The following is a 9,326-nucleotide window of genomic DNA, read 5'->3' on the forward strand; positions in this document are numbered from 1 at the left end:
ATTGGTGTACTCACGTTATCCCCTGCACCTTGTATGCAGATCCAGGTATCTCTGGCCAAGGTAGCGATTGTTGATTTACTCAGTAGCAGATCATCGGAGATAGCGAGGTAGCTGCCTGGCGATTGTAGTCCTGCTTTTCTCCTTCTTTATCTTCCCTTTAGTGTATTTTGGTTATTCTTAGACTATGTTAGTCTTGCTATTTTCAGAACAGTTGTAGTCGTTGCTCATGACTTAGTGACACCCCGATATCAGACTTTCTTTTCCGCACTTTTGTTTTGATTCGAACTCCTTATTTGAGGTTTTATATTATATAGCTTTGGATTTGTCTTTGAAATGAAAAATATCAATTTATTTTGATAATGTGTCGGCTTGCCTAGTGCCATGATAGGCGCCATCACGACATGATTAGTTTGGGTCGTGACATTGACGTTTGTAGGTATAGAAGATGTTCAATATATTTGAATTAACAATATTACATCAATGTAATTATACTCATTTCTTTTCAATTGCACGTTGAATATACATGGACATTAATTGCTATTATACTTAGTTCATTCTTGTTGTATATAATATTGATACTAAGACGCGAGCTGCACGTGGAATACACTGTACATAAAAAGTACTCGTAGTACTTTTATTAAAATGAAGTCATCTGTTTTTTTTTTTTTTTTTAACATTTCCTTAAAAAGAAGTTACTAATCAATTCATAATGTCGGTGCTCCGGATATGTCAATAGGAGCCCCATTCTGCTCCAATGAACACCTGACCTGTACATACACCCATCTATCTCTACCCATTTAATATAAGGAACAGCGTTCTCTTTTATATCTCAGGTTTTGAAAATAAAGGGAAAGTACATCTCTTTTTTAGAAATCATTCAATTTGCTCTCTTCGAAAATGTCGAAATCTCCATGGGGAAATATCGGCGCTTGGGCCGCCGAAGCCGAACGTGCCGAAGCCGAGGAAAAGGAACAGGCCGCCGCCGAAGCTGCCGCGGCAGCGGCTAGGCCTACCGGCGCCGGGAAGGACTCGCAGAGTTTCCCTAGCCTTAAGGAAGCGGCGAGCACAAAGCAGAAGAAGAAAACAAAGATGAGCTTGCAAGAGTTCACGATGCAAAGCGCCTACACCACTCCCACCGGGTATGGGTCGGGATCCACTACCCGGTTAACTCCCGACGAGATGCTCCGCCTTCCTACCGGCCCAAAGGAACGATCCGCTGAAGAAATGCAATATGGTGGCCGTCTCGGTGGTGGGTTTTCTAATTATGGTGGGTCCCGCAGTATGGGCCCACCACGCCGAGATCGAGAGGGAGCCGATGGTGAGGGTTCGTGGGGTGGTGGTGGTAATAGAAGGTCATATGGTGGATTTGATGATGATCGAAGGGGCCCACCTTCCAGGGCTTCAGATTTTGATCAACCATCTAGAGCTGATGAGGTTGATAACTGGGCTTCGATGAAAAAACCATTACCCCCTCCATCACTTGATTCCGGTCCAGCCCGTACTAATCGATACGGTTCTCTCGGAACCGGAGGTGGTGGAATTTCTAGGGCTGATGGTGATGACAATTGGGGCGCTTCGAAAAAGCCAATTGTCTCGGCCACAACACCACCACAAGGGAGATCTTGGTTCCCAGAATCGAGAGGACCTGAACCAGAGCGTTGGACTCGCGAGGTGGCAACAAATCATGAAAGGCAGAGATTGGTTCTGGATCCGCCCAAGATGGAATTGGGAAGTGAGAATGTGAATGAGAGTGTGGTGAAAGTGAATAAGCCGAATCCATTTGGGGCGGCAAGGCCACGAGAGGAGGTGTTGGCGGAGAAGGGCTTGGATTGGAAAAAGCTGGATATGGAAATTGAGGTTAAAAAGGGAAGTAGGCCAACGAGCTCACAATCAAGTAGGCCTGGGAGTTCACATTCAGCCCGGTCTGAAGGCCCAGCGGCATTACAGGGAGGAGTGATGGAAGTTAAACCTAAGCCAAAGGTGAATCCTTTCGGAGATGCAAAGCCAAGGGAAGTTTTGCTTGAGGAGAAAGGTTTAGATTGGAAAAAAATTGATTTGGAGTTGGAGCATCGACGGGTTGACAGGTCTGGGTTCTTTACCTATTATTTAACACTTCTTAAATTGCTGAAATTAATGCTGTTGTAGTTTTGTTTTGATACTTACTAAATTGGTAATCTAAAATGGGCTTTGCTTAATGTGGGGTTTGGTATATCCATACTGTGCAGTTAAGTTTACTATTATAGATGGTAACTACAATAGTGGTTATATTGGTATGTTTTGTATGTTTCTCAAAGCTCTTAGAATGAAACCAGCTTCAGAGTGAAGCATGCATAGAAATAAATGGTGACTTACTACTGGATAATATGATACTTAATGGTTTCCCTAATTTCAATAAGTTAGACCAGCATTTTATAATCTTCATTACTACAGGGAATGTGTTTATCTTGTTGACCGAATCACCTGCTCTGAACCGTTGGCCCCATGCAATTAGTTAAAAAAAAGTTTCTATTTTTTTCACATTTAACATGAAATTGAAGGTGTTTTCTTTTCCTGAGAAAAAACAAAGTGCTCAGGGAGTAACCTCCACATTTTGGTTAGTTATGAGTAGGCTCAAAAGTTCTCCTATTTCCATGACAACTGAAAAACAGTTGATGCTATACATTATTAATGAGATATTGAGGTTCCTTTCTAGCTGTCAAAATTTCCTGGCAACTGCTCCAAAAGTCTCCATTCAGTCTGTTCCGTTCTTCTAACCTAGCCCCACTATCACACCATCTGCCCTTCTTTTAGGCTTCTAGCTGAGAAAACATCCTCTTAGCATTTCTTGATGTTTCTCTCCATCTCACCCTCTTTACTTAGTAAAGGCATAATCAAACTTCTTCCCTCCAGACTGCAATCCCAGGACCGAACAATTTTAGGCCCGACCATCACCATCCTATGACAGATCTGCAAATGGTGAAACCATTTACATGAAAGACAATGCTTTTTGCCTGACTTCTTGTGTAAAGAATCTAACTCAGCTGCTGTTAAGAAAAATGAACTATTTAACCTTCAAACCAGTTTTTACTAATTAGTGGCAATAATAATCTTATTTAAAAACAGTGGCAATAAATAATTGAACTTTTGAACCAGAACTTGATTTGGAAAATAAGTGGGTAACCGATAAGGGAAACTCGAAACCCTTGATATCTCCCTTGTTGTCTTTGCTTACTTCTGGATAAGAAAGGGTTCATTTCAATTTGAAAGAGTTGCTTCCAGGAACTTAAAATTTTGAAGGGGAAATTTCACAATAATTGAGAGAAAGAAATGGTTTCAGGTAAGCCATCTGCTCCCTCAGTTCCAATTTATGTCGCGACTGTATTTGACTCGGCATGGAGTTTAAGAAAGGAAGAAAGACTTTTGAAACTTGTGGTCTAAAACAAACCAAAATCTTAAGGACAAAATAAGAAGTTCAAAATTAAATTGTTTTTAAATAAGGAAGTATTACATTCTTTTTGGGACAGACTAAAAAAGAAAGTATGATACGTAAATTGGGACAGAAGGAGCAGTACTTTTGGTATCCATTTTGCTTGGAGTTCCTGATATACTCGTTCTTAGTTGAAATTTAGACCTCTTTTCCACAAAATTGAGTGACAACGGGTGTTTGCTAAGTTGGTGAGACGATAGATTAATACATATTAATAGTTCTATTTCCAAAAAAAAATGTTATTTCTCTTATTGTTTTATATCATGTGTTTGTTTCCTTTTCCAGTGATATTTAGTGTTCCTTAAGTTGAAGATACATGATAGATTGATACGTATTAATACTTCTATATATCTTTTCCGTATCATGTGTTTTTCCATTGAGTGATAACTAGTGTTCCTTAAGTTGAAAAAGATAATAGATTGTTGCATATTAATACTTCTATTTATCTTTTTGTTTTCTATGATGTGATTGGCTTTCCCGATGTTGAAAAGCATTAAGTGGTTTCTCCTTTATCAGTACGTTCCTGCTATTGCTGGTGAGTCTTTTTATGCAAAATAAGGGTGAGGCTTAGGTTTTGATTTGTGTGCAACCGACATAGTAATTCTCCCTCCCATTCGCTAAGCATTACTCTCTTGTATTTCTTGGCGTAGTATCTCTCTTAGCATGGTAATTCACTCTTGTACTTTTTAACACACAATAAATATGTCAGGACACACCATAAGTATGTCAGGAAACATCCTATGTCGTGCAAACTTAAGCTTATTTGTCGTCTACTTTGTTGTTTTCTTATCCAACAACATACCCAGTATATTCTCACAGTGTGGGGTCTTGGAAGGGAAATGAGTACACAGACCTTACCCCTACCTTGTGAAAGTAGAGAGGGTGTTTCCGTTAGATTCTCGCCTCAAGAAAAGCAATACTCAGCTTGTTTTCTTATCCAAGAAAGAGAATTCCAGCCTGTTATTGGACTATTACTCCTTTACCTTTTTAAGCATTGACTATCACTCCTTTACCTGACCTTGTAGATTTCTGAAGAGAGAGCACATTTAATCTGCCTTTTCAAATGACTGGAAATTTGTGGATGCTATAAGTTAAAGGCATGAAGTTACCCATCCAAAAAAATAAAATAATTAAAGGCATCAAATTCATGCTTTTTGGTATAAATATCCATCTTATAAATACTTGATTGCACCTTTGTGTTCACCCTATTACTCTTTTTTTCCGGATAAGGTTGTTAACTCTTTCTTCTCACGTCTCTTTTACCTCAAAGAAAAGGAAAGATTAAAACAAGAATTTTGAAGCAATTACGCTAAATGTGAATCGTTATTTTGCAATGTTGTTAGAGAATGTTGTTGCTTATAGTGTAAGTTGAGGAATTGGTGATTTGGTGTGGTTAACCACTCCTTTCATTATTAGAGAGTACTCTTTCCGTCCTAATAACAATGAATCACTTCCCTTTTTGGCTGGCGCAAAAAGGTTAGACGATTTTTAGCTAATGTATTTTCCTGATATTCCAATGTAATTTTTTTTTAATTTTCTGGAGAAATTGTCACATTTCAAACTTTCATTTAAACAACTTATCTATCAAACTTCATATTTGAACAGTGTGCTCTTGATCACCGTGCTGGTAAATTCCTGGAATGGAGTATTACTTAGTGTTCAGAAGAATAGTGGTTTCAGTGAGTGAGTGAAAATCAAGAAATAGATCAGCTTCATTCCTAAAAAGATTCTAACAAATTGTAGAAAATTAGTGAGAATAAGGGCTGAGATCTCCTTTGTAGATGATATGGGTGCTCTGTTTATACCATTTACCTATTAGACACCCAAGAAAAAGAAGAAACCTTTTGATTGCACTCATATCCTATTAGCAGGAATCTAATATGTGTTCATACAGCCCTGATTAAAAAAAATGTGTTTACAGCTGTAACCTATTCATGTTTAAGTGGACATCTTTGCAGAATTTGTACTGTAAGATACCAGTGAAGATGATATTTACCATATTAAGGCATGCTCAAAATGTAGATGCTTCTATTGGTTATTTAGGCTTCTGAAGTTTTATCTAATCATGAATAAAATCATTCTTCTTTTTGGTAATTCCCCTTCACTGGACCCGCGCATAGCGGGAGTTTAGTGCACCGGGTTGCCTTTTTTTCTTTTTGGTAATTCCTTGAAAAATTGAAGGAAATGTTATGAAAAAAAGAAAGTTTAACCATCTAGCTCTTCCTGATTGCTTAAACATTTTAGGCCAGAGACAGAGGAGGAAAAGAATCTGAAGGAAGAAATAGAACAGCTCAGAAAGGAAGCTATGCAGAGCTCGGGTCATGACCAGACTAATTTACGGAATGTGATTAATCAGAAAGAGAGGGAGTTGGAACTGCTGATCCGTGATTTGGATGACAAAGTTCGTTTCGGTCAGAAAAGGCCAGGCTCTGCGTCAGGCAGGGAAAGGAACCTGAAGGAAGAAATAGAACAGCTCAGAAAGGAAGCTATGCAGAGCTCGGGTCAGGACCAGACTAATTTACAGAATGTGATTAATCAGAAAGAGCGGGAATTGGAATTGCTGATCCGTGATTTGGATGACAAAGTTCGTTTCAGTCAGAAACCTATTCAAAGGCCAGGCTCTGGGTCAGGCAGGGCTGCTGGACTTTCTGAGAGGAGCCTTTCACAGTCAGCATCTTATGAAGATCGTAGAGCTGGTGAACAGATCGACAGGCCTCGATCACGTGGTGGAGATGCGTGGGCAAGGCCAACTGACCCAATGGAGAGGCCTCGATCACGTGGTGGTGTTGACGCATGGGCAAGGCCAAATGAACAAGTGGAAAGGCCTCGATCACGGGGTGGTGTAGATGGATGGACAAGGCCACCTAGTGATGAGAGAAGATCATTCCAAGGAGGTAGAGGAGGTTTTTTTGGCAGCCGGGAGTCTGACAGGTAGAACTCTGGTTCTCTCTCTCTCTCTCTCTTTCCCCAGATACGTACACCCACACAGCCCATGGTCCTTCTTCCTTGCAACTATAAGTTTGCTTCTACTTACCTACTTATGCAAATTTAACTTGTGCCTGATTTTTCTTGACTTGATCTCTCTTTCTGTCTCGGAAATCTGCCGTACATACCATTCCATGAGTTTTTTTTTTGGCCTCCGTGTTTTCGTTAAATTTTATTCTCTTTGGGTCTGTCAAGATATAGGTATTGTGTAGGACTGTTTTAAGTATGGTGATTTCAAATGGAGTATGGTTCAGTCAAGTACTGTGGAGAAATCTGTTATTAAAGAATAGATAGATCCAATAAAACCTGTTTGTTTGAAGATATTTCTGCTTTCTCTGATAATTTCTATTCTTAATGCATCCGTCATCACAACAATTCTCCAACCAGACAGTTGCTCTGGAGTTTCAAGATCTTATATGGAATTGTCTTGCTAATAAGTTACTTGCAGGAATTGGTTTACTATGTTTTCTTTTTCTCTATCTTTTCATCAATTCATTTTATCTTATCTTATCACTGAAGAGTATGAATGTCCACTTTCTGGTGTGCTAATGTTGGGGAGAAAGTATAGGATAAGTGTAACTTTTGAATGGGGGAGTGGGATCTCTATTCATAAATTTGCCATTGGAATTTGATTACCGAGCTAAACCCTTAATTAATCTACTTCATCAATGAGAATATGAGATTATGGCTCCTGTTTATTTCCACGCTGTGCTGTAAATTTTTTCTTATCATGTATCTTCTGGGTCTCTTCGTATTATTCCAACTATTGGAGAAAAGTTGTTGATTATGTGGATATATGACGTCTGCGGCATAGTTTGTGACTTTGTTAAGAATTGAAAGTACAGCATATCAAATGATTGATAACCACAGTGAAGGTGTGGGACCCTAGAAGTATAGCTAGTGACAGCCCCTCTCCCATTCCCAAAGAAACTGTGAAACGAAAAGGAAAGTGCTTTCATACAGGTGAATTATTCCTTTTTAGTACTGTTGACAGCTTAACGTCAAAGATGTTGCTGAAAGAGGACAGAAGGATGAATAGTAAGCTGTGAACCTGCTGGAATACAGTATTCCATACTTTCTCCAACTTGAAACTTCTTTTTGAGAATTTTCCAGATGTAATTTTTGTATGATACTATTATGTGAACTGCTAATGACTCCTGCGGGCAAGTATATTCCAGTTTTGCCCTCCCGGAGTCTCATCCATTTTAGTGTGTATTATTGTGAGTGAACTGGTAGTCTCACTAAGGGAAGAAATGATCTAGTGGACATACTGCGATTTTATGATACACTACTCGTCCTTTTTGGTTACTTATGCTAAATAGTGGCAGACATATGTTATTCAAGGATTTATTTTTCATTGTTTGGTGCTTTATATTACTCAAGATTTAGAAAGGTTTGTTATTAATATATTTGTGTAATTTTGCAGGACAAGATCCAGGGACAGATGGTGATCTTCAAGTACTGTGGATTCTTTGGCTTCTCTCGCCTGCTTTTTTGTCCTCTGACAAATTAGAACAGAATAATATATTGCAGACTTTCATCTTTTTGGCTTTTAGTTTTGCTGCAAGGATGAAGCTAGAATTACTGAGTGTTGATATGAGCATTTTTGCTGTGGTTAATTGTCTCATCTCAAAGTTGTGTAGAAGTGTATTTTTCCTCCATTTCTCTTTGGAGGCAGGTTACCAGGTTACCTGTTTTGTTTATTGCTCCAAATGACTTCTGTAACGTGCATTTTGTGGTCATACTTTTTTTTTTTTAAATCCTTTTTGTAGGGAGATACTTCTAAAAGCTTTTGCTTATTTCGTTAAAGAATGGTTCCCATGTATTCAAAAAAATTAATGCCTGCTGTTTTATGAGCCATTTAAGCATTTGAATTTAGGTACTAAGTTTGCTTCGTCTATAAGTTGGCCTGATGGTGTAACAGTCTCTATTTTGAATTCTCTGACCGATGTACCCGGGCATGAACTGTACTTTGGTTGTGCCATTGATGCAATACGGAATTGCGGTGATTACTTGCTTGTAATTTTTTTTGTTTTAAAGGAAGCGTTTTGTAACAAATTTTCTTGATTTTGATACAAAGATTGCATAGATTCGTGTGGAGGGAGACATATTCGAGGTTGATATATTTAACCTTGAGTTGGTCCTTGTACACAGTAGGGCAATATCTTGTCTTGTAAAGTTAGCATATTGTGAGTTCAATGGTTTTACCCATGAAGAGGATGTTCTTGTTCTAATAAAATAGCTCCATCGGCTTTTGCAGCCCTCTTCTTCCTTACTCTTTGTTATTAGGTTCTCCAAATCCTTCATAGCCAGCCTATCTAGCAGCATAGTTGCCGCAAATACTCGCAAATTGTTTTCCAACCAAGGGAGGAATCAGATTGTAGGGGAAAGGACTTAGAGGGTGGCAAAGCTAGTGAAAATGCGTATTCGTGTTCAATTTCATGTAATGTCTCGAAAACAAAATTCGGGTACGTTTAAGTCAGTGTTATTAAATAGTGAGCAAAATGATTGATTCTAGTCATTATGTAGTAACCTGACTTTTCAAAGGTGAACTTTTGGGTTATTTATTGAGTGTGAGTACTCTTATTTTAATGGGATATATTCATGTATGTATATGTAATATACGAATTGAGAAATGAAGTTTAAAGTATCATCATCATATCATACTATATTATAAGTGTGAAGACTTATAGGTAAAGTTGATTTACTAAAATGTCCATGAAAAATTGAATACCTATTTTATCCTCAATCAAATATATATTATATATACAATATATTTATACAAAAAAGTAAATACACATTATAGCAAATATATGAAGCTACCGATATCTGTTCATATACAATGTATATGAACATGGAAACTGCAAACAATTAT

At 38.2% G+C, this 9,326-nt stretch overlaps 1 protein-coding gene across 1 annotated transcript; it reads left to right on the plus strand.

Annotated features, from left to right (window-relative positions):
* The first annotated feature begins 788 nt into the window (after positions 1-788).
* Positions 789-8,337, plus strand: LOC104240013 (eukaryotic translation initiation factor 4B1). Its single transcript, XM_009794792.2, has 3 exons — positions 789-2,084; positions 5,711-6,397; positions 7,878-8,337. The coding sequence occupies exons 1-3, from the start codon at positions 898-900 to the stop codon at positions 7,900-7,902; spliced, it is 1,899 nt and encodes a 632-aa protein (XP_009793094.1). The 5' UTR covers positions 789-897; the 3' UTR covers positions 7,903-8,337.
* The last annotated feature ends 989 nt before the right edge of the window (positions 8,338-9,326 follow it).

This window comes from Nicotiana sylvestris, chromosome 10 (genome assembly GCF_000393655.2).
Source record: "Nicotiana sylvestris chromosome 10, ASM39365v2, whole genome shotgun sequence".
Lineage (NCBI taxonomy): Eukaryota > Viridiplantae > Streptophyta > Magnoliopsida > Solanales > Solanaceae > Nicotiana > Nicotiana sylvestris.